This window comes from Trachemys scripta, chromosome 7, assembly GCF_013100865.1.
Source record: "Trachemys scripta elegans isolate TJP31775 chromosome 7, CAS_Tse_1.0, whole genome shotgun sequence".
Taxonomy (NCBI): Eukaryota; Metazoa; Chordata; order Testudines; family Emydidae; genus Trachemys; species Trachemys scripta.
In genome coordinates, this window is record NC_048304.1 from 29,898,904 (window position 1) to 29,923,703 (window position 24,800).

The following is a 24,800-nucleotide window of genomic DNA, read 5'->3' on the forward strand; positions in this document are numbered from 1 at the left end:
GGCTTCAGTAGCCTCCGGGAGATAGAGCCCGATTCCGGGAGACTCCTGGCGAAACCAGGAGGGTTGGCAACCCTAGCTGGACAACCGAGGCGCAGACAGGGGAAGGTCAATAGCAGAGCTGGGATTAGAAAACACATGTGTCCTGACCCCTACCCCAGTGCTCTATCCTCTCTGCCACAGCCTTCCTGCTGAGCGTCTTTCCTGCTGTCCATTGTCCATTAAGAGCATTTCTTGCATCTTCCTATGGAGCAGTGAGACTTGGCCCCTACTGGAGAGGGGATACGGCCACAGCTGGGCCCACTGACTTGCTCGTGTGCAGGGGAACAGTGCGGGCTACCAGGCTAGATGGGTCACTGGGCTGATCCGGGGCAGCAGAAAGTGCTAGACGGGCCCATTGGTCCGATCCGGGCTGGCGGTGGGGGCTGGATATTGAGTAGATGGGACCATTACTCTGGTATCCACTAAGCTACCCCTGGTGAGCCAAACATTGGGCTCGGGGATGTGTGTTTGCTGCAGTGAAACCACAGGCACACAGATTCCCCCCCCCCGCAATCTCCCCCTCCTCCCTTTGATACCCCCCCGCCAGCCCTCCCCCCATCCTCCTCACTCTCTGCCCAGTGGCCCACGCCTCCTCTGGGACGCAGCTTTCAAAGCCATTCCTCGCAACCGCTGTCCCCCACTGATCTGTGCCGTTCCTGGGCCTCTCAACCTCTTCCCAGCTCAGCTTCCCTTTGCCTTATCCGATGTGACTCAAACGCGCCCTGCGCAGCACACATTGCTTGCATTCACGTTGGACTGAACCCAGGCTATTTGCAAGAACCGTTTCTTTCCCCGCATCTGTCCAGGGATCCCAGGTAATGAAAGGTTCACGGCTGCTGCCAGGGAGAGCTCGGAATCCCTGTGGCACGACTGGGACAGGGGTTAATGTTGCTTTGCAAACAGAGGGGGATGGAAGGAAAGACAATTTCTCTCTCTGTGTTGCTTTCCCCCTAGCACTGGCATCTAGTGTGACTGCAGCAACTGCAGTGCTTTCTCTGCCAGCTGCTGCGTCCTCCATCCCAGCAGGCGACGTGCAGACAGAGGTACGCTCTGTTAAATCCAGGGCGGTCCGGATAAAACGTAACAGGGGAAGTCTGGAGGATTGGCACATGCCTAGCAGCTGCTGGCAGGCCATTCAAGGGGTAGGTGCTGTGCCGGGAGCCCCCTGGTGAAACGAGAGAGCCTGTGCCCAGAGGTGCTGACGATCACCCCCCTGCTTCGCACCGTTCATTACTCTGGGGATTCCAGCCGAGGCCCTGAGTGGGATGGGGGCCAGCCAGCGAGAAGAGCTCCCTGGCCCAAAGAACCTGCAGTCTAATTCGACAAAGCGTGGGAGGGGAATCAGCTCCACGGGGGAGGCAGGCCTAGCACTCAGGTCTCTTCCCTGCCAGCGCAGTGCTCCAGCCACTATGCCGCAGTGGGATCAGCTAACCTGCCTCTCCACTTCAGGTTACAAAGGGTTCTCCGGGAACGCTGACAAAGTTAGCAGGCCTGCCTCTCTGGATGAACGGTTCCTTACAGGAGAGACATTAACTAGCCATAATGGAAGCAGAGCTCTCAGCCAAGGGCCCTAGGATAAGTGGGTAATTTCAGCCTGGCAATAAGCACCGCTGCAGAGTCCTCATCCCTCCCCACTTCAATCAGAAATAAACACGCCGTTCTCTGGGGAACCCAGCCACTGGAACAGAGCGAGGCTACCACTATCTATGCCATGGGAAGGGGCTACTGAGTTCTTTGGGGCCCTCTTAGCGGTTTTACGGTAATACCTAACTGAGATCCCCATTGTGCCAGGTGCTGCACAGACCCTGGCCAAAATCAGGGCCCCATTGTGCCAGGCGCAGCCCAGACACACGAGAGCAGCCCTGCCCTGAAGCCAGCAGCTGTTCATACTCCGCTTACTCCTCTCCCTCACAAAGCTGAGGATGGAACACAGGCCCCATGACAAGGGCATCTCCCCCAGCAATGGCTGGGAAGGAGGTCCCACGCTCTGCCCTCCACATGGTTATGATCAGCAGCAGGGCAGAGGAGGTTGCAGGGGACCCAGGTGTCTGGCATAAGCTCCCCTGACCCCTGAGGGACTGTGGGGTAATCCTCACATTGCAATACCAAGAACCCACCCCCCAGCAATAGGTTTAAAGGTGAATCCCACTGAAGGGCAGCAGAGATAACCTCGTCTCAGCTGAGATGCAGGGTGCCAGGTGGCAAGCGCCAACTGCTCCCTCATGGATAGAGCCCTGCCAAATTCACAATCCATTTTGGTCAATTTCATGGTTATAGGATTTTTAAAATAGTAAATTTCATGATTTCAGCTATTTAAATATGAAATTTCACGGTGATCCCTCTCCCAGAGCTGAGGACTGAACCCAGGAGTCCTGACTCCCAGCCCCCATTTCTAACCCCTAGATTCCCCTCCCAAAGCAGAGGACAGAATCCATAAGCCCTCACTCCTGCCCCCCCAGCTCCAGCATCTAGACTCCCCTTCTCCTCCCAGCTGCAGGAATAGAACACAGATGTTCTGGCTCCCAGACCCTGCTCCCCACTCTAACCCACTAGACCCCACTCCCTTCCCAGAGCAGGGGAAAAAAAAAAGAGGGGGGGGGGGGGGGGGGGGGGTGTGTGTGTGTGTGAGAGAGATCCAGGTGACGCGAGGACAGAAGACGTGGCTGTTGTGTCTGCCCGTCTCTCGCAGATGCATCAGCCGCTCGGGCGATGCGTGTGAGCAGGGGACATGTCGAGGAACATGACTAACCGTAGCATCGCTGCGTCCCGCTGAACAGATGCTGCGCTGCAGTGGCAAACGCTGAGACGGCGCTTGGAAAACAAGGGAGGAGTGGCCAGCGTGCCAGACTAAGAGTCAGGACACCTGGCTTCTATCACCAGCTCTGGGGGGCAAGAGGGGTCTAGTGGTAAGAGCAGGAGATCAGGCTGAGTGTCAGGCCCCCAGGTTCTTTTTCTTCCATTCCCTGGACTGTTTAAGACCCAGGCGATGAATTACAGATACAAAATCTGCCTGGCCTTGTCACAGCCCTGGGGGTGACCTTGGGCTAGACTGACAGGACCGGGACCTTCTCCTAGGACATCAGAGAGACGGCATCTCTGATCCAACCCACGCCTGCTAATTAAACAGGGAGCCGGCAAGCTGTGGCGGCTGGGAGTTCAAGGGGAGCTGAGGGTGGGGAAAATCCTTGAATGGAGCAACCAGGGGGGGTCAGTGCAAGGCCGGGAATTAAATAACACAGACCAGAGAATATGGATTAACTGTGCACTTCAATCTTCGCAGGGCAGGGGGGAGCGGGCGCCAGACAGCCGTAAAGAGGATAATGAAGCATGGAGCTCATTAAAGATGTTTTAACTGTTCGGCGGCTCCTGAATTTTAAGAGGCATGGACAGCAATGATATTTTTCCCCCTTAAAGAGGCAGTGTGGCTGGGAAGCAGGACTTCTGGGTTCTATTCTTGGCTAAGGGAGGGGTGCGGGGTCTAGTGGGCTAGAGTGAGCAGTGTAGGAGGGCAGGACACCTGGGTTCTATTTCCAGTTCTGCTACTTACTTACTGCAAGTCCCCGCCCCGCTGCGTGCCTCAGTTTACCTGCCCACCCTTTGTCAATTTAGACTGTGAGCTCTTGGGGGCAGAGACTGTCTCTCACTGTGTCTGTGCAGCACCTGGCACTATGGGAGCCCCAATCTCAGTCAGGGTCTGTGCAGTACCTGGCCCAAAGGGGGCCTCTATCTCCGTCAGGGCCCCATGGCGGTACCAGAAATTTATTATAACGCTGTGAATCCCAGCTCACTCTGCTGTCTTGAGTAGGTGGGGCTTATTTTGTGGGAGGAGCATGGTCCCACGCCCCTGTGCCAGCACAGACAGCTGGGCGAAGACCCTGGTAAGTGCGGTCAACATCTGGTTTACAACCATGCTTCACAACCTGCCTCCTCCCAGTCTGAACACTGGAATCACTTCCCCCCACCGTGCGGTTATTTTCCGATATGCCGGGGTCACACGCCAATGCTCGGGGGCTGTGCCGAGCGAACTGTTCTTACTGCCCCACGCTACCAATGCCACTCCCACTCCCAGTGATGTAAACGCAGTGTAAAAAGAGCACCTTAATCTGCTCCCTGCTGGCGCTGGCTCACATCGGACTGGGGAGGTTTTTCTACCCCTGCTGTGGCTGAAGATCAGACAGGGAGCATCTGGGGAAGGGAGAGCCCCAGATGAACATGGCTCATGCACCACAGGAGTTCCTGGCTAAGAAAGACATTGGGCTAGTGACACAGGCATTGGACTAGGAGCTGGCTTCTACTCCTGGCTCTGCCACTGACCTACTGTGTGACCTTGGGAAAGTCCCTTCCCTGCTCTGTGCCTTTGTTTTCCCACCCCCCTTTTGTCTATGGTGAGACTCCGGACTCCAGCGTTCTATACCCAGTTTTGGGACGGGAGTAGAGATTGGTAGTTATAGAAAAAGAGGCTGAGAATCAGGACTCCTGGGTTCTATGCCTGGCTCTGGGAGAGGAGTGTGACTAGAACCCAGGAGTCATGACTCCCACCTCTGCTTCTCTAACCACTAGACCCCACTCCCCACCTACAGCTGGGAACAGAACCCAGGAGTCCTGACTCCTAGCCCAGTGCTCTAACAGTGGAGATCAGCAGCATCCTACTTCCCTCTATTTTAAACTAGCACCAGGATTTGACTCCTCCACTCCACCCCGAGACCTGAGCAATACCCCAATCGTCTGTTGATTCCTATAAAGAGATGCTCCACATGGAAATGCATCTGTGTTTCCTGTAGCTTAAATTACCTGCTAACGAACTTGAGGGGAAATAATCTCTTAATTATCTATTTAAGAAAAAATGTAGTACAGGCAGCCTAATCAAATATCATTTTGATCATTAAATGAAAGCACATTACGAGGCGATTGAGTGGGTTTAAGAGCGGGAACAGCAAGGCTGGAGCTTCCTGCGCATCAGCAGCTGGAGAAAAGACAGGGTAGCTACATGCAGAATAGACATTAGATAAGGCTGCCAGCAGGGCCGGCTCTGGCTTTTTTGCTGCCCAAAGCAAAAAACGCCTGGCCGGCCAGAGCAGCATGGGGCGGGTGGGGAAGGAGGTGAGGAGGAAAACAAACCTGCCCCCGGCCGGAGTGGTGGAGGGGGGACAAACCAAGCGGCCGGAGCAGCAAAGGGGCGGGGGGGAGGGGGCGGAAACAAACCTGCCCTGAGCCGGGGGGGGGGGGAAAGACAATAAACCGGCCAGAGCGGCAAAAGGGGGGGGGGGGGAAACAAACCTGCCCCCGGCCAGAGCGGTGGGCTTGGAGGACGACAAACTGGCCCGCCTGCCGGAGCGGCGAAGGAAAGAAAAAATAAAAACAAACAAAAAATACCTGCAGGGCAGTGGGAGCGCAGGGGGACTCCCGGCCCTGCAGACCCCGGGCAGCGGAGTACACACCCCGGCTAGCGGGGGGGCGGCCAGGGCTTCCTTAAGCGGGACGCTTGCCATGCGGCCTCTCCCGCTGCGCCGCCTGGTGGGAGGGCTCCGCGCCGCTCCGGTCGGCAGGCAGGGAAGGACGCGGGCTGCTCTACCGGGCTTGCTGCAGGGCGCTCCCCTCCTCCACCCCCTACAGGGCGGCGGGAGCAGCAAATCAAAAAGAAAAAACCTGCAGGGGCGGCCAAAGCGCAAAACAAAATAAAACCAAAAAAAAAAAGGATTAGATGGAATGCCGCCCTTTGAAATCTGCCGCCCCAAGCACGAGCTTGCTCAGCTGGTGCCTGGAGCCGGCCCTAGCTGCCAGGCTGGCAGTCAGAACGCCTGGGTACTATCTCCACTTCTGAGAGGGGTGTGGGGGCTAGTGGCTAGAGCAACGGGGCAGCTAGGAGCCTGTATTCCTGGATTCTCTTCCAACTGGGCCACCAAACTTACTGGGTGAACTTGACCGAGCCCCTTTACCTCAGTTTCTGCTTCCACGCTCTCTTTACACTGTGAGCTCTGTAGGACAGGGACTGTCACTCAGGGTGTGTCTGTGTGGCACCCAGCCCAGCGGGGCCCCCAGTCACACTCAGGGTCTGTGTGGCACCCACCAAGACAGGGCCCCTGATTGCAGTCAGGGTCTGTGCAGCACCTGGCACGATGGGGCCCCCGATCTCAGTCAGGGCCTCTGGGAGCTTCCATAACCCCACCAATACTGGAGTTGCAGGAGACAAATTTAGGCCTTTGTGATGTCGGTCCTTTCCTGCCTTAGGTGGTGGGCACATGAGGCCATGCACCATCCCCCGCAGTTTGCAGCAGCACCAGGAATGCTGGGTTGCACTCCCAGAAGCCCTTGCACCCGAGACTGCATACCCAGCTGGTGGGACAGCCATCCCTGCACTGCACACGATGGATCAGACCCAGGAGCCTCCTGATTCAGGGAGCCCGCTCCCAAGCTCCCTATTATTTCAGGTAGAAAGGCTGGGGGAGGGATGTATTCAAATGAGACAATGTATATTCAAATATGCAAATCAGGGCACTGTCTTATTTGCACAGAGCACCCAGCTCTGCACCCCAATGGGGCATGGTGGCTGTGCTAGCCCACAGTGAAGGCGCAGTGAAGTGGCTGAGCAATGAAGCCAAGGCGACGTGAAAGCAGCTGGGGTTTGAAGGGGATCTGGGAACGTAAAGGAGATTGATCAATGGCCCCGCTCTGTGGCTGGCATCTCATCTGCTCCCTCTGATGTCTCTTTCCAGAGGAATCCCCCACTGAACCTGCTGCTCTGCAGACACTGCCAGAGACACCTCAGTGTTGGGCTGGGTTGGCTCCGGATGCAAATGTAGCAATGTAGACACTGTTCCCGGCCTGGCTTTGTATGATCGGGGCCCCCTATTGTGCTGGGTGCTGCACAGACACGACACAGATCATGGCGTCATTGGGCTGGGTGCCGCACAGATCCCTGGCTGAGGCTGAAGGAAGGGAAGTGCTATTATCTCGGTTTTACAGAGCCCCAGACAAAGTGAGCGGCCCAGGGAGTCCATGGCAGAGCTGGAAACTGAACCAATCTCCCAAATCCTAGGTTAATAATCTAACCACTGGGACATGCCTCCTCTCTGTGAAAGAAGGGCCATAGGAATACATAGATTCAGGCACAATGGAGACACAATCTAGACAGGTTGAATGAATGTAGCACTCAGGACTCCTGGGTTCTATTTCCCACTCTACCATTGCCCTTGGCCAAGTCCCTTCCCCTCTCTGTGCCTCAGTTCCCCACCCCTTCTTAGTTAAATTAGCCTGTAAGCAATTTGGGGCAGGGATTGTATCTGTATCTGGGGCCCATGGCTGGCGCAACCCATTAGGTGACCTAGGCGGTCGCCTAGGGCACTAACATTTGGGGGGCGGCAACCACGGCGGCCGGATCTTCGGCCACCCTGGTCGTCGGCAGTATTTCGGGGGCGGGACCTTCCGCCGCCTAGGGCGGCAAAAAAGCTGGCGGCACTCCTGCTGGGGTCCCACTCCCGGGCCGGGTCTGCACAGCGTCAGGTGCAATGGAGGCCCTGCTCCCAGTCAGGGTCTGTGCAGCAGCAGGCACCTTGGGGATCCCAATCTTGGCCAGGACAGGCAAACACAGTTGCTTTATTGACCGGGGGAGCAGAGAGGAAAAAGGCTGGCTCTACAGGGGAAGGAAACTTGAAATCCTTCTCGCTGACTAGCAAGGAGGGATGAGGCTGAACTAGAAGGAACTGGCTGAAAAGCTAAATACGATGAGGAGTAAATAGAAGCCTGTTTTCAGAGCCCTGATCGTGAAGGAGTCTGAGAGGCAAAAGGAAATCAGGGTGAGCAGCCTCGCGGGCTTTAATCAAGCCGCAAAGAAGAACCCATCAGCCAGGAAAGGCAGTTCTCAGCCGATTCCGCCAAGCGTGCTCTGTGCCCAGGGCAATGATGCCACACAGGCCAGGGGCTGCTCAGTGCTCTGTCTGGTAGTTCTGAGGCCTCGTCTGAGATTGTAGCTGTGCTGTGCGGGGCACAGTGAAAGCCCTTGTAGCCTCCACTGGCTACACCCTGATCACCGTCCAGGTCTGTGCAGCGCCCAGCACAATGGGGGCCCTGATCTTGATTCATGTCTGTGCAGCACCTGGCACAATAGGGCCCCTAATTCCCCTCAGAGTCTGTGCAGAGCCCATTATTGGCAGGCGCCTTTAGTGCTCTTAGCAACCTCAATCCACCGCGTTCCAAGTGGCTCCGTTAGTTTGTTGTGGCCATAACAACCAGGAGCTCGTTTACAGAACAGGAGCATCAACTCGTAAGTCCTGATTCCCAGCCTGTTATTTTATCCTGTCATTTGCGATTCATTGTCCCTGAAGGAAAATAACCCAGCAGGGCTTTGGATGTTGCTCAGATGCATCACTCCCAGGCAGAGATGCATGGAACCCACAGACTGTGTGCATCTGCTGGGCAAACACTGCCCCCTAGTGCCAGGCATCCTGCCGAGCGACTGCATCTGCACCTATGAGGCAGGAGGCACCCAGATAGCTATGCCAAGGAGGGAGTGGGGGCACATGCCGGGAGGCTTGGAAGCTCCAGTGGCCCACTAGGGACATTTGCTGCCTACTTCAATTAGATGGGAGAGGGGAGAGCGCAAACAGGAAATGACACTTGGGATCTTGATGAGATGCAGAATAACAGGGAAAAATCTGCTTTTTTATGTCTTCTAGCCAGTAGACCCCACACCCCTCATCACCTGAGCTGAGAACAGACCCCATGAGTCCTGACTCCCAGCCCCACTGCTCTAACCACTAGACCCCGCATCCGTCACCACCTGAGCTGGGAATAGATCCCACGAGTCCTGACTCCCAGCCCCACTGCTCTAACCACTAGACCCCACTCCCCTCACCACCTGAGCTGAGAACAGACCCCATGAGTCCTGACTCCCAGTCCCACTGCTCTAACCACTAGACCCCGCATCTGTCACACCTGAGCTGGGAATAGACCCCACGAGTCCTGACTCCCAGCCTGCTGAACTCGTGGCTTAAAGCGGATCATGGATTGGTTGTCACGAGGTTGCCAAGGAGTCTTGTGCAGGTCCAGATGCCAACAAAGAGCGGGTGTCTGGAGGGGGAGACAATTAAACCCAGCAGCAGCTCCGCCGCTGGCTTTGTCTTTCCATAATAAGAGATGGAGGTGGCACTGGTAATTTCAGGAGTGAGGCTTATACTTATGCTCTCTTGGTGCATTTCATGGCTGCCTGTCTTCCAGTCATGTGGCAGGACTGTAAATCCCGAAGGGGACATTCTTATCAGCCACGAGATCCCTCTTCCCTCCCAGACTTGGGAATAAGACCCAGGAGTCCTGACTCCCAGCCCCCCTGCTCTGACAATTAGACCCTACTTCCCTTCCAGAGATGGAGATAGAAGCCAGGAATCCTGACTCCCAGCCACCTTTGCTCTACCCACAAGATTCCATCACCCACCAGAGCTGGGATAGAAACCAGGCCCCACCCCCTTATTCTAACTACTAGACCCCACTGCCTTCCCAGAGCCAGGAATAGAAGGAGTTCTGGCTGTCCATGAATGTTTCATACTGGGGGTGTCGATTTCAACAGCTGCTGCCCCAACTTGTCACGCCGTCAGCAAGTGGGAGGTGCACTGAGTTCGTTAGGAAGTCTAGTAATTACTCACTTCACAGAGGAACAATGGGGACTCAGTGCAGAGGGGGAAGGGACATGCTTAGACAGCAGCTGCTAATGTCACCACTCAGAGCCGGCTGTCACAACGCTCGGCAGTAACAGCACAAATCACTTCTCCCAGTGCTGGAACCCTGGGCTCCTTCTGGCAGCCCACGTTCCCAAAAAACAAAGCAGAGCTAAGGGTAGAACCCAGGAGTCCTGTCTCCTGAGCCCCACCCCCCACTCTAATCATTAGCTCCCACTCCCTCCCAGAGCTGGGAATAAAACCTGCCCCTCTGTTCCAACCATTAGACCCCACTCCCCTCCCAGAGCTGGGACTAGAACCCAGGAATCCGGACTCTCAGCCCCCCCTGCTCTAACCATTAGATCCCACTCCCCTCCCAGAGCTGGGGCTAGAACCCAGGAGTCCTGACTCCCAGACTTTCTGCACACCCCTCTCCCCAGCCAGATTCTACCAAAGTTGAGCATGTGTCACATCACTAGAGGTGGCCTGGAATTTTTCGGGAACCAGAATTTCCATTTTATGGGGAATTCCGCAATTTATTTATTTGTTCGTTCGGAGGCGAATTTTCAAAATTTCCCGCAGAACGAAAATCCTGGAACCTTTGGACTTGAGGCCATCAAATCAATCAATTTCCAGTTTATCGTTTCATTTCGTTTTTGGTCTTAGATGATATCAAAATATGAAATAGTATATATTAGGCATTATTAAATGTAATATATATCTGACATAATATAAAATATAATATGCATAAATATAATTTTAAAATTAGCACTAAATTAGAATTAAATCCTAAATTAAAAATAAAAATTAAATACAATATTTTTATATAATAGTAAAGTCCAAAAAAACAGGCAGTGTTGCCTAGTGGCTAAAGCACTGGCTTGGGACTCAGGACTTGTAGGTTCTATGCCCAGCTCTGCCACGGGACTGCTGAGTGACCTTGAGCAGGTCTTGTCCCCTCCCCGTGCCTCAGTTTCCCCATCTGTAAAATGGAGATAATGCTACTGGCCTCCTTTGTAAAGCGCTTTGTGATCACGGGATTAAAAGCTGTAGTGAAGAGCTGGGGGTTGTTGTTGTTGTTAGTATAAACCAAATACATTGAAATATCAAAATGATAAAAATTGAACCCAAGTGCTAAGATTTCGCTGAAACTTACAGCTTGCTGCAAAACCTGTTGATTTCAGCTAAATTGTATTTTCCAATGGAAAACTGTCCCATACAAAATTTTTCAAGCAACTGGGGGAAAAGGGACCATGATTGGTTCAACAGTCCTCCTGCATTGCTATGAGCACCTGGCATCTTCTGTTCACCAGACTGATTCGTCTGGATTTTGTTCAGGGTTTGTACAGAGCCTAGCGTCATGGGTCCTGCTCCAGGCCTTAACACTTTCCCTTTCTAGCTTTTTGACAAAACGCCAGAAGAGGTCAACAGAAACTGCCTCAGGTGCTCACTGGACCATTAATGTTGATTTTCAATAAGTCTTGGAACAGTGGGGAAGTTCCAGAAGACTGGAAGAAAGCTAATGTTGTGCCAATATATAAAAAGGGTAAATGGGATGACCCAGGTAATTATAAACCTGTCAGTCTGACATCGATCCTGGGCAAGATAATGGAGCTGATACAAGACTCGATTAATAAAGAATTAAAGGACGGGGATGTAACTAATGCCATTCAACGGGAGTTTATCGAAAACAGATCCTGTCAAACGAATTATATATTTTTATGATGAAATTACAAGTTTCCTTAATAAAGGTAAGAGTGTTGATGTAATACACTTAGACTTCTGTAAGGCATTTGACTTGGGACCGTACAACATTGTGATTAAAAAACTACGAAGATATCACATGAACATGGCCCACATTAAATGGATTAATAGCTGGCTAACTGATTGGACTCAAAATGTAATTGTAAACAGGGAACTGTCATCAAACAGGAGTGTTCCTAGTGGAGTCCCACAGGGATCGGTTCTTGGCCCTACGCTATTTACCATTTTTATTGATAACCTGGAAGAAAACAAAATCATCACTGACCAAGTTTGCAGATGACACAAAAATGGCGGGGAGTCGTTGTGACGAAGTGGGACTGTTCTTAATGTTTTCTCTGAATACTGTGTGGGTGCCTCGGTTTCCCCTAGGCATTTCTTAAGTCTCTAGGTGGAAGGATAAAGGCCAGTGTGCATAAATCACTAACATTCTGTCTCCCTGGCAACAAATGGCCAGGGCCCTTCCCCCCCTTGCAAGGAAATAGCTAAAGGTGAACAAAGAGATCAGGTGACCTCCTGACCCGGGAAAGAGACAAAGCCCAGAGAAGGAGGGGCTGGAGGGGGTTTCAGTTGGGTGCTCACTGGGAAAGGGGAAGGAAGTGCAGCCGGGGGTGTCTGGCTCTCTAAACCCCAGAATGGACCTGGCCGAGGGGTCCCGTTCGCCACTGTACCTATAAGCTCTGTTTTAGACCGTGTTCCTGTCATCTAATAAACCTCTGTTTTACTGTCTGGCTAAGAGTCACGTCTAATTGCAAAGTGGGGGTGCAGAACCCTCTGGCTTCCCCAGGACCCCGCCTGGGCGGACTCATTGTGAAAAACGCACGGAGGGGCATATGCTAAATGCTCCAAGGTCAAATCCAGGAGGTAAAGCCGTGAAAGCTTCTTGCCCTAAAGACGGTCTGCTCAAAGGAAAAGAAGGCTCCCCAAAGTCCTGACTGGCTTTGTGGGGAGCTGTTCCAAAGCATCGCCCGGGAACTCCGTGACAGTGGTAAATAAGAAAGAATGCAGGTCACCGATACAGAGGGATCTGGATCACTTGGTAAGCCAGGCACAAGCAAACAATATGCGTTTTAATATGGCTAAATGTCCATGTATACATCTAGGAACAAAGAATGTAGGCCATACGTACACTCTATCCTGGGAAGCAGTGACTGCAAAAGATTTGGGGTCGTGATGGAGAATCAGCTGAACATGAGCTCCCAGTGCGACGCTGTGGCCATAAGAGCTAATGAGATCCTTGGATGCATAAGCAGGGCAATCTCGAGCAGGATTAGAGAGGTTATTTTGCCTCTGTATTTGGCCCTGGTGCAAAGTCTGCTGGAATCCTGTGTCCAGTTTGGGTATCCACAACTCCAGGAGGATGTGGATAAATCGGAGAGGGCCCAGAGAAGAGCCATGAGAATGATTAAAGGATTAGAGAACATGCCTCACAGTGAGAGACTCAAAGAACTCAAGCTATTTAGCTAACAAAGAAACGCTTGAGGGATGACTTGACCCCAGGCTGTAAGTACTCCCATGGGGAACAGAGATTAGACAATGGGTTCCTCAGTCTACAGCCGAAGGTCTAACACAACCCAAAGGCTGGAAGTTGAAGCTAGACAAATTCAGACTGGAAATAAAGTGTCAATTTTTAACAGAGCCATTATTCATTAGGAAAACTTATCAAGGGCTGGGGTACATTTTCCATCACTGACAATTTTTAAATCAAGATTGGATGTTTTTCCCAAAAAAAAATGTTTTTCCAAAAAAAAAAAAAAAAAGATCTGCTCTAGGAATTCTTTTGGGGCAGGTCTCTGGCCTGTATTCTCTACAGGAGGTCAGACTATGATCACAATGTTCCCTGATGGCCTTGGAATCTGTGACTTTATGAAATGTTCATTTTGGACAAAAAGGACATTTTGTGCTGAAAACATGTTATGATTCAAAATTTCATCCTGATCTTTTATCTCTTTTGTGATGACACCTGCCTGAGTCTGCAGAGAGCCTGAGCTGAACACCCTGAGAAGGAGAAAGTGGTTCTGGGCATCCCAAGGGGTGTTTACCCCAACCCCATTGTCTGGATGGGACTGATCTTAACTCCCAGTTTCCCTTGCTGCAGTCTGGATGCCATCCATCACGACTGCCAGGACAGAATCTGCAAGATGCCCTTGCCCCATCTCATGCTGCTTGTTGGGACAAAAACCCTAGCCTTGCAGAAATTTGAATATAGTTCACCACCATGAAGATGAAGCCTCAACCTGCTCCTGTCTCCTCTTAGACACAAGGCACCCTCAACCTCAACACACCCTATCCAGCTGCTGAAATCTGCCCCTTGCTTTAACCCCTAGGCTCTACTCCCCTTCCTGATCCAGGAATAAAACCTGGGGGTCCGGGCTCCCTGCCCCCCATTGCTCTAACTACTAGACTCCATTCCCCTCCCAGAGCTAAGGAGAGAACCCTGGAGTCCTGACTCTTCGCCCCTTCTACTCTAACCCATTAGACCCCACTCCCCTCCTACAGCTGGGAATAGAACCCAGGAGTCCTGATGCTTGGATAAAGTTCACATTTAACACACACACACACACACACACTGGGAAGTCCAAACTGTGCACACACACATATGTTGGTACACGTGCACAAAGGGAAATCCAAACTACACACACACTCACACCAGCCTCATTATCTCCAGCAGGGGGCAACATCTCACACATGAGCACACAGTCCGAGCTCACTGCTCTGCTGGGGGCAGCTGACAGATTCCATTACCCCAGTTCCCCACTGCAGTTAGTCTGGCTCAGAGCTGCAGTGACGCTTTACTAAACTGCAGAGCCTAGGAGCATCCTAGTGGGGTTCTCAACAGACATTCAAGAGGTGTGTTCCCATACAGCAGAGCCAATGGATTTAAGTTTCTACATTCCACCACCACCTCCTGCAGGAGGAAATCAGAGCTGTAGTGTTACTATATGTATTATGGTAGCATGTGGAGACCCTTGACATCGGGCTAGTCCCTTCCCCACTCACTGCCTCAGTTTCCCCTCCTTATTTTACTATTTAGACTGCGAGCTCTTTGGGGCAGGAGCTGTCACTCTGTGTCTGCTCAGTGCCTGGCACTAAGGAGCCCCTGATATCAGCCAGTGTCTGTGCAGCACTCAGCACAACGGTGACCCCTATCCCAGTCGGGGTCTGTGCAGCGCCTGACACAATGGGGTCCTGAGCTCAGTCAGGTCCTCTAGACGCCACCGTAATACACCTAATAATGAAGAGGATTCCTGGCCACACACCATAGCCATGCAGGATGCAATCAGGCTGGCAAGTTGAGCCATCAAGTCCCCACAACCAAAATCAGGTGCTCTGGGAATGAACACCAGCTAATTAAGACATACAGCGGGCCCCGGCTCTGTCAAGATCCATCATTCTTAACGCCTATCGGATTCAGCTACTCCTTCTCCAGTGCATCTGCAAAGGACTCGGCTACCAATGGGTGACAGAGATGGACAGATGGGCCCCAACCCATAACGTGGGCTCCCGAACTCAGAGAGCTGTCAGCATGGGCCGGTTCGAGACTACTGGCCAAGGGCACTGAGCTGGGGGTCAGGGTTCTTGTTATTTACCATTTGAATTGCAGCAGCGCCTAGGAGCCCTAATCATGAACCAACACCCCAGTGTGCTAAATGCACAGAACAAAAAGAGGATTTCTGCCCCCCAGCCTAAGGATAAGGCAAGAGACAAGAGATGGATGGAACCAGATGGGCAAGTACAAGTAAGCAGTGAGACAGTCCTGGGCAGCGTGATGGGCCGCGGGCTCAGCACACCAACAGCCTAACCACTGGCACGTTTTTTGTAGGCATCACAGCAAAGGAGAGTTTTGAGGAGGGCTCTGAAGGTGGATAACGAGGTAGATTTGCAGACTCCTGGGTTCTATTCCCGGCTGAGTGGTGTCTAGTGGGTTAACGCAGAGGGAAGGCCTAGAAGTCAGGACTCCTAGGTTCTATCCCTGGTTCTGGGAGGAGAGTGGGGTCTAGTGGTCAGAGCAAGGGGGTGGGGAATCAGGACTATCCTCAGCTCTGACAGTGACTTTGAGGGGAAACTGAGGCACAAAGAGGGGAAAAGTCCTGATTCCCAACCCCTTCTGCTCTAACCCCCATGCCCCACTCCCCTCCCAGAGTTGAACCCAGAAGTGTTGGCTCCCAGCCCAATGTCCTAGTTACCAGATTACATGCCCTCCTGAAGAAAGCTAATGTTTTGAGATGGAAAGGAAACAATTTTGTACTTCAAAAAGGGTCAGTGGTGAAACAGATGATACCAGAAAGTTAACATAAGAACAGCCACACTGGGTCAGATCAAAGGTCCATCTAGCCCCGTATCCTGTCTTCTGACAGTGGCCAATGCCAGATGTCCCAGAGGGAATGAACAGAACAGGTAATCATCAAGTGATCATCCCCTGTCGCCCATTTCCAGCTTCTAACACTGCAAAGGCTCCTAATAAACAATTAAACCACAACCACCCTTCCCCTAGTCCCGACCCACAGCCCCGTGCTATCCCAGCCCTGGGCTCTGCACACACACAGCTCTGCCAATACCCCTCTATCCCAACCTGCAATCCCCTGCTCTCCCAGCCCCAGGATCTCCAGAGTGGCTCGTACCTGCTTGGCCAGTCTGACGGCATCATTGTTGAGTTTGGTACGGAGCTGGGAGTCGAGGTGAGCTGCCGGGGCAATCTCCACAACCTTTTGGTGCCGCCTCTGAATGGAGCAGTCCCGCTCGTAAAGGTGCACCACATTCCCATACTTGTCCCCTGCAGAGAAGGAAAGTCAATGGTGATCCCCTTCCAGGGATTGGGGACCCTGGATTACGTGTAGAAGAGCCTCCAGGCAGGCAACACCCAGCCAGTGTCCTCCAGCCGTGGGGCTGGATCAGAGCCAGCGCCCCCTAGAGGGGAAAGACCCTGCGTCCCATTCCCTGCACCGAGTCAGCCAGTTCATCCTGGGCTGGATTGGGCAAGAAGAGGGATATTAGGGCTCACCCAGAATCTGGACCTCAATGTGTCTTGGCTTCTCGATGAACTTCTCCACAAAGAGAGCCCCGTTCCCAAAAGCAGACAGCGCCTCCGAGAATGCCCGGGTGTAATTCTCCTCCAGCTCCTGTAGGGGGCAGATAGGTGAGAGATTGACTCAGCAGTGTGGCCTACTGAATAGAGCATTTGACTAGGACTCAGGACTCCTGGGTTCTATTCTCAGCTCTAGGAGAGGACTGTGGTCTGGTAGGCTGGGCCGCTGGGGTATAAGTGGCTGGGAGTCTGGGTTCTATTCCCAGTTTTCCCACTGATTTACTGGTGATCTTTGGCAAATTATGAGATTGAGGTTCCCATTTTCCCTTGTGTTTCACAGAGACAGTCCCTGCCCTGAAAAGCTCAGAGTCTAAAAAGACACAGGGTGGGAGGGGAAATAGAGGCACCAAAAAGAAGAGAGACCTGCCCAACTCCACACCAGAACCAGGGACAGAACCCAGGCATCCTGCCTCCCACTCCAGCACCCATGCTCCCAATATAAAGGGAACGTAAGGTCCCTTCAGTCTAGGGCAACCAGACAGCAAGTGTGAAAAATCGGGACAGGGTGTGGGGGGTAATAGGAGCCTATATAAGAAAAATATCAGGACTGTCCCTATAAAATCGGGACATCTGGTCACCCCAGTTCAGTCCCTGCTATCATCCACTTTGGAGCAAAGGGTAAAATTAGGACACCTCCCTCTCTACTGTGCTATAGAGTGAGTCCTCCAGGCAGTGTAGAGATGTCACACTTCCTGTACACTCTTCATGCAGCCTTGGGATTTCCTAGGGCTCGCTTCAGGCTGGGAGCAGAGACAAAGCAACCCAGCGCAGGGCTGGCACAGGCTGCAGCCTGAGCATAGCAGGAAGTTTTTATCATATTTCTGTATATAGTTTCCACTCTCAATAAAGGGTTTATCTTGAAACTGCACTAAGATACCGCATCTGTTTTCATCCCCCAGCTGACCTCTAGGAGGGGAAATTAAAGAGAGGTAGCTGTCCTCTGGCAAGGAGGTGCAGAGATGGCAGATGATACGTGGGAGACGGCTCTGGGGCCCAGTGGTTTGGCACAGGGACACAGGAAGCCAGCACTGTGACTGGGGGATTTTCACCTGGGATGCATAGGAGAAGGCTCTCGCGCCATCAACGGGCCAGCCAATCAGAGTAGCTGCACTTGCGCCAGCCACAGGAACAGAAGCCACTGACACACTCAGCCCCAGAAGCTGAGGCCAGGAAGCCAGAAGGGTATTAAGGGCAGGTGTGTCTTTGCTCTGGAATCAATGGTACCTCATAGCTGCGAACGACTCTCATGCCCCGTCCGCCTCCGCCATATGCAGCTTTGAAGATGATAGGGAAGCCATACTTGTTGGAGAACTCATGGGCCTCATTGAGAGATGATATTGGGGAGTCAGTGCCTGGCACCACAGGGACCCCTAGGAGAGAACAGATACAGCATGTCATTCCCAGCTCCGCCACTGACCTTGAGCAAATCCCGTCCTCCCTCAGTTTCCTCTTCCACCCTTTGTCTAATTGGAACATGAGCTTTTCAGGGCAGGGACTGCCTCTCGCTGTATGTCTGTACAGCACCTGGTACAACAGGGGCCCTGCTTTCAGGTGGGGTCAAAGCAGTGCCCACCATGACCGGGGTCTCGATCTCAGTCGAGGACTCTAGACACTACTGTAATAAACTAAATGAGAGTGGCTTGCCTACACAGTGAGTCATGGGCAGAGCCATGTGAGATGCAGCACCTCCAGCAACACAGCGCCCCCTAGTGCCACTCAGGGGTCAGCCCTGCCTGCAAGGAAATGCAGCCCATGCTGCTCCTCCCACCCCATGCCCTACAGCACAGCAGCCCCTAGCACCACACTGGGGCCAGCACTGGCTTCAAGGGGAGAGCGCCCCCTACCTGCAGTAATGGCGATGGCGCGGGCTTCCACCTTGTCACCCATCTTGCGTACCACCTCTGGGCTGGGGCCGATGAAGCGTACTCCAGCATCACTGCAAGCCTGGGCGAAGTCTGCGCGCTCAGACAGGAAGCCATAGCCGGGGTGCACAGCATCCACTTCATTCTCCTAGGGACACAGACACAGGGGGAGAGGCATTAGAAAAATGGTGCGTTGGCTCTTTAAAACCCACAGGCCTTCAAGTGCCCTGCAGATTAGAGAAACTGAGGCATGGAGATGGGCCAGTTGAATGTCAGAGGCAGGAATAGAACCCAGGAATCCTGGCACGCAGTTCCCTGCGCTGTACCCTACCAGACCACATTCCCTTCCCAGAGTCAGGAACAGAACTCCCAGCCGAACCTCCAATCCAATTTGTAATTATTAATCATAATTAGGGCTGTCAATTAATAACGGTTAACTCAAGCGATTAATGCAAAACAAATTAACTACATAAAAATAGTCACAATTAATCACAGTTTTAATCGCACTGTTAAACAATAGAACACCAATTGAAATTTATTATAAATATTTTTGGAGGTTTTTCTATATTTTCAAATATATTGATTTCAATTACAACACAGAATACAAAGTGTACAGAGCTCACTTTATATTACAGCAGTGCCACGCAAACGCCTGTTCTCACTTTCAGGTGACATCGTAAATAAGAAGCAGGCAGCATTATGTCCCGTAAATCTAAACAAACTATTTGTCTTAGCGATTGGCTGAACAGAAGTAGGACGGAGTGGACTTGTAGGCTCCAAAGTTTTACATTGTTTATATGAATTATTAGTAATTAATCAACATACAACAATATAACTATTGTGTTATATAATAATTACATATACACCTCTACCTCGATACAACGCTGTCCTCGGGAGCAAAAAAAAATCTTATCACGTTATAGGTGAAACCGTGTTATAATGAACTTGCTTTGATCCGCCGGAGCGCGCAGCCCCGCCCCCCGGAGCGCTGCTTTACCACGTTATAGCCGAATTCGTGTTATATCAGGTAGCGTTATATCAAGGTAGAGGTGTATATATATGTAAAAAAAATCCTACATTTGTCAGTTGCACTTTCACCATAGAGATTGCACTACAGTACTTGTATGAGGTGAACTGAAATCTATGTCTTTTGTTTATCTTTTTTACAGTGCAAATATTTGTAATCCAAACTAATAATATAAAGTGAGCAGTGTACACTTTGTATTCTGTGTTGTAACTGAAATCAATACATTTGAAAATGTAGAAAAACATCCACCAATATTTATAATAAATTTCAATTGGGAGTCTATTATTGTTTAACTGTGCGATTAAAACTACGATTAATCGTGACCTTTTTTAATATCCCCATTAATTGCAATTAATTTTTAATCGTGTGACAGCCCTAATATGATTGTTCACGATTACACTTAATATTAATTATTAATTGTAACCCCCCCGCCCACGTTCCTCTCATACCTTGGCTACTTTGATGATGTCAGGAATGTGCAAATACGCCTGGACTGGGGGCAATCCCTTCCCAATGAGATAAGCCTCATCCGCCTTCTGTCTGTGCATGTGCCCTGTGTCCTGCTCGGAATAGACGGCCACCGTCCGGATCCCCAGCTCGGTGCAGGCTCGGAACACCCGGATGGCAATTTCCCCTGCAAACGCACACACCAAAGAGTGACCCACAGGGGTTTGTGCATGGAGGCAAAGGAGTGTAACCGGCTGCCTGAGTCTGCAGAGAGCCTGAGCCAATCACACTGCAAGTGGGGAGCTGCCCCAAGTGTGACTGGCATGTCAATGATGCCTGAGCTGATCACTCCCAGGGGGAGGCTGACCCAGGGCATCTCAATGGAGTATTTGCTCCCACCCCCACGGCCCTGGAGGATGGTACCAACTCCACCTTAAGGAGACTCAGTGTAGGGCAAGAGGGGCTCAGCTCCCTGACCCAAGGCTGCTGGGATCAGTATGGAAGGGGGCCTGCTTCCAGCCTTGGTTCTCTGGGAGGGGACACCCTCTGCCTCTGTATTGGGGGTCATGATCATGGGACAGTATGGGGCCTTAGCATGGCAGCAGGGCCACAGAGGAGTTGCTGGGATCCACTGCTGGGAGGGGTGGCAGCAGCGGGGGCAGGGTACATCTCTTACCTCTGTTGGCCACCATGACTTTCTTGATGGGCTTGTACTCCACCCGCTGGGTGCTCTGGAAGGCGGCATGGATCAGGGAGAGGCGCTTGGCGCCCAGGAACCCGAGGCCCCCTCTCATGAAACACAGCTGCAGCATCTGGGGAGACACATGCAGGGGGGCAGGTCAGGGTGATGCAAAGGGCAGCACGTGTAGAGAACAGGTAACCCTCTGCAAAGGCTCCTGGACACCAGGGACAGCAGGGGCAGGGCTGGGAGAAGAACCCCCTGCTTCAGTGATTGGGGGTATGAATATACCAGAGAAAGGGCTCCCAGCAGCCAGACGTCTGCCCAACAGTGGCCTCCTGCAGCCAGATCCCCACCTAATCAGAGGCAAACGGGCTATTTGCAGCCGAGGAGATGATCTCACTGGGACTAGTGCCTTAGAGGTGAATGGATGTGAATTCTGCCCTAGGATGAATGGGTCTGAATTCAGAGTGACCCTCATGCTATTTCATCTCAATTATTGTGTGCGTTCCAGACGCGCCTACAGGACCCAACCAAAATCAGGGCCTCCACTGTGCCAGGCGCTGCACAACCGTGACCAAGTCCGGGACCCCGTCAGCGGCACAAATCCACAGATCAAGGACTCCCTTGTGCTGGGTGCTGCGCAGACCCTGACTGAGATCAGGCCCCCCGTAGTGCTGGGAGAAGAGTGGCCCCTGGTAGGAGAGGAGGGAGAATGGCGGGGTCGGGGGACCACACAAGAGCCCTCAGCAGGTGGGAGCAGCTGCAGGGAGGACCTGAAATAGAAGCAGCTGGTTGGGTGGCACCCAGGGAGCATGGGGGAAATGGAGGGCAGCAATGCACCCAGCCCTTTCGTTCTCAACTTAAATAGCTGCGAAGGGCTCTTTGTGCACAGCCCGAGGAACCTGTCTGCAGCTAGCACGCGCCTTGCGGTTAAACAGGGAAGTGGTAAAAAAAAATATCACCAGGCGTTTAGCAGCAGATTTATTTTTACAGCCAAGAATCAATCGCGCCTCCGACGCACGGGCCCAAAATTAGCTTTCAGGTGTCATCAGGCTCTGGGCTGGCTTCTCCCCCCAGTCGGATCCTTGGAAATGAGACAAGTGGAACAAAGGAGATGCTAACACAGCAAAGGCAAAGTGGCAGCTTGGTCTGGATAATATGGTCAGGACTTGGGTGTGTGAGAGAGAACGGAGTGGAGGGGAATGGGAGCTGGGGTCTTTTCCCTTGAGAGGGCACCAGCTCCAATCTGGGTCCATGGCCGGGGACTGGCTGGCTATGGAGGGTGGGGACTGGGAAATAGGACATGGGGCCTTTCCCCTTTAGGGGGCACCGGCTTCGATCTGGCTCCAGGGTGGGGGAACTGGCTACAGAGACTGGATAGGTGCTGTCCCTCTGTGACCCAAGCTCCCCCCCTCCCTAGAAGGAGAAAGGCACTGATCCCCACTTCTCTGCAGCAACACGTAGGGCAAAGTGGTGCATTGTTATGAGCCTCTCCTTGGGAGGCAGGTTTTCCTGCCCTTGGATTGTTCTTGTGGCTCTTTCTCTGCAGTGGTTCGAAGTGCGCACCCCAGAGCTGGACGCAGTATCACAGTCACAGATGACGCATACAGAGGTGATGCCACTTCCCTCTCCTGCTCGACCCCCCGCTGCTGATCCACCCCAGGATCTGCGATCTCAGCCATTGCATTGCAGCAGGAGCTCACGGTCATTTGGTTTAGAGAACCGAGTCCTTTCTGGAGCCTTGTGCCTGGAGGTACGCCCTTGCCTCAGGCTGTATTTGAGCACTCCTTGTTCAAATGAGCCTAGGTTCCCAGCAACCCAGCTCCCTTTGTGCAACGGACCCCTTCGCCATTGCTCTTCCCCCCTCTGACGAGCTTTGCGCCAACCGCAAACTTTACCAGGCACGGGGAGTGACTGTGTGAGCCCCCGCATCATGCCCGGAGCTTACAGCCATCAGGTGTCCCAGCATTGCAAACCCAGACATTCAAAAATCATGAGTAGGGCCCTACCAAATTCACGGCCATGAAAAACACGGACCGTGAAATCTGGTCTCCTGTGTGAAATCTTGTCTCTTGGGTGCTTTTACCCTATACTATACAGATTTCACGGGGGAGACCAGCATTTCTCAAATTGGGGGTCCCGACCCAAAAGGGAGATGCGGGGGAGGGGGTCACAAGGTTATTTTAGGGGGGTCACGGTTTTGCCACCCTTATTTCTATGCTGCCTTCAGAGCTGGGCGGCTGGACAGTGGCAGCTGCTGACTGAGGGCCCACCTCTGCAGGCAGCAGAGCAGAAGTAAGGGTGGCAATACCATACCTGCCATCCTTACTTCTGCGCTGCTGCTGGCAACGGCTCTGCCTTCAGAGCTTGGCTCCCAGCCAGCAGCCGCTGCTCTCCAGCTGCCCAGCTCTGAAGGCAGCGCCGCCACCAGCACCAGCGCAGAAGTAAGGGTAGTAGTACCGCAATCCCCCCCTTCAATAACCTTGCGACCCCCGCCCCACAACTCCTTTTTGGGTCAGGATCCCATCAATTACAACACCATGAAATTTCTGATTTAAATAGATGAAATCATGACATTTACTATTTTTAAAATCCTATGACTGTGAAAGCGACCAAAATGGACTGTGAATTTGGTAAGGCACTAATCATGAGTCAGACCCCTCAAAATCTTGAGATCAGCTTAAAAAGCATGAGATTTTTTTAAAAGAATAAATATCCGGTTATTTTTATTTAGCCTTCAGGGGTCCCATTTTCAATTTTTCTCCCTACACCAAATGGACAGAAATTGTTTTGAAATGAAAAACTGACAGGCTCACATGCCTCCAGGATTTAAGAAAACACACCAAGAAGGTTACGGGTTGGCTTGATCACAGTATATAAGTACCTACAGGAAAAACAGATATTTGATAACAGAGGGCTCTTCAGTCTAGCAAAGCTCTAACAAGATCCAATGGCTGGAATTTGAAGCTGGACAAATTTGGACAAGGAATAATAAGGTGCACTTCTCCCCCCCCCCCCCCCCCGCGGGCAATTAACCATTAGAACAATTTACCAGGGGACGTGGTGGATTCTCCAACATTGGCCATTTTTAAATCAGCTTGTGAAGTTTTTCTAAGAACTCAGCTCTAGTTGAAATGGGAATTAATTCAGGGCCGGCTATAGGTTGTTATGTAGGAAGTCTGACTAGCTGATCACAGTAGTCCCTTCTGGCCTAACAATCTCTGAAATATCGCCAGAGTTGGCAGTAGTATAATAACCACCATGATCCACCATCCATTTCAGAGTCACTGCTTTCCCCCATCCGGTAGCATTCCGCCAAGCCACACAGTGGGCCAGGAAACAGCTTCAGCGTGGAGCAAACGGTGATGGAAATAATTTGTTAGCAAATCGCCTAATCTCCTGGAGGCAAAATAGCAAAAAGCGCCTTCTTTTCTCTAATTAAGTACAAAACACAGATAAAAAGAAAAGCCCAGCACTGGTTTCCTCTGGCTTCTTTGGGAGTCAGGAGGGTAGAAAGTGATTGCAAACGCCTCCAAATCTCTCTTAACAAGATTTTCACCGCTCCAGGCTTTAGGCATGCCAGGAGCAACACCGTGTACAATTCTGTCTCCCTTAGATCTGCTTTCCTACTTTGGTTTTTCTGCACAGATCCAACGCTTTTTATAAAACCTCACCCAGCGTAAGAGAATTCCAGGAAGAGAAACGGATGACGGATAGGAATTTAAAGAGAGAATTGCAACTAAAAAGCCCCACAAAACACAGGCACTGTTGTGGATAACACTCAGAACTGGGAGTCAGGACCCCTGGGTTCTATTCACAGCTCAGCCACTGACCTCACCGAATCATAGCAGTGTAGGGCTCGAGAGGTCATCAAATCCAGCCCCCTGCGCTGAGGCAGGACCAGCTAAACCTCGACCCTCCCTGGCAGGTGTTTGTCCAGCTTTTCTGAAAAATCTCCAGTGATGGGGATTACACAACTCCCTTGGAAGCCTGTTCCAGAGCTTAACTGCCCTTAAGAGTCAGAAAGTTTTTCCTAATATCTGCCCTCAATCTCCCTTGCTGCAGATTAAGCCCATGACTTCTTGTCCTGCCTTCAGTGGACATGGAGAACAGTTGGTCACAGTCCTCTATAGCAGCCCCTAATATATCTGAAGACTATCAAGTCTCTCCTCAGTCTCTTTTCTCAAGACAATATGCTCAGAGTTTGTAGCCTTTCCTCATAGGTCAGGTTGTCTTCTAAACCTTTTTC

The 24,800-nt window shown here is 52.0% G+C and overlaps 1 protein-coding gene across 4 annotated transcripts in view; it reads right to left on the reverse strand.

The window, feature by feature from the left end:
* PC (pyruvate carboxylase) overlaps positions 1–24,800 on the reverse strand; it is a 254,067-nt gene that overhangs the window by 124,644 nt on the left and 104,623 nt on the right. For 3 of the 4 annotated variants that reach the window (XM_034776012.1, XM_034776013.1, XM_034776011.1), the window contains 6 exons: positions 20,546–20,681; positions 19,872–20,056; positions 18,378–18,543; positions 17,758–17,903; positions 16,450–16,567; positions 16,070–16,221 (listed from right to left, as the gene is read on the reverse strand). In XM_034776012.1, coding sequence (XP_034631903.1) covers positions 16,070–16,221; positions 16,450–16,567; positions 17,758–17,903; positions 18,378–18,543; positions 19,872–20,056; positions 20,546–20,681 — 903 coding nt within the window. Of the gene's footprint in view, positions 1–16,069; positions 16,222–16,449; positions 16,568–17,757; positions 17,904–18,377; positions 18,544–19,871; positions 20,057–20,545; positions 20,682–21,513; positions 21,636–24,800 lie in introns of all 4 variants that reach the window. The other variant, XM_034776014.1, reaches the window with a different exon arrangement.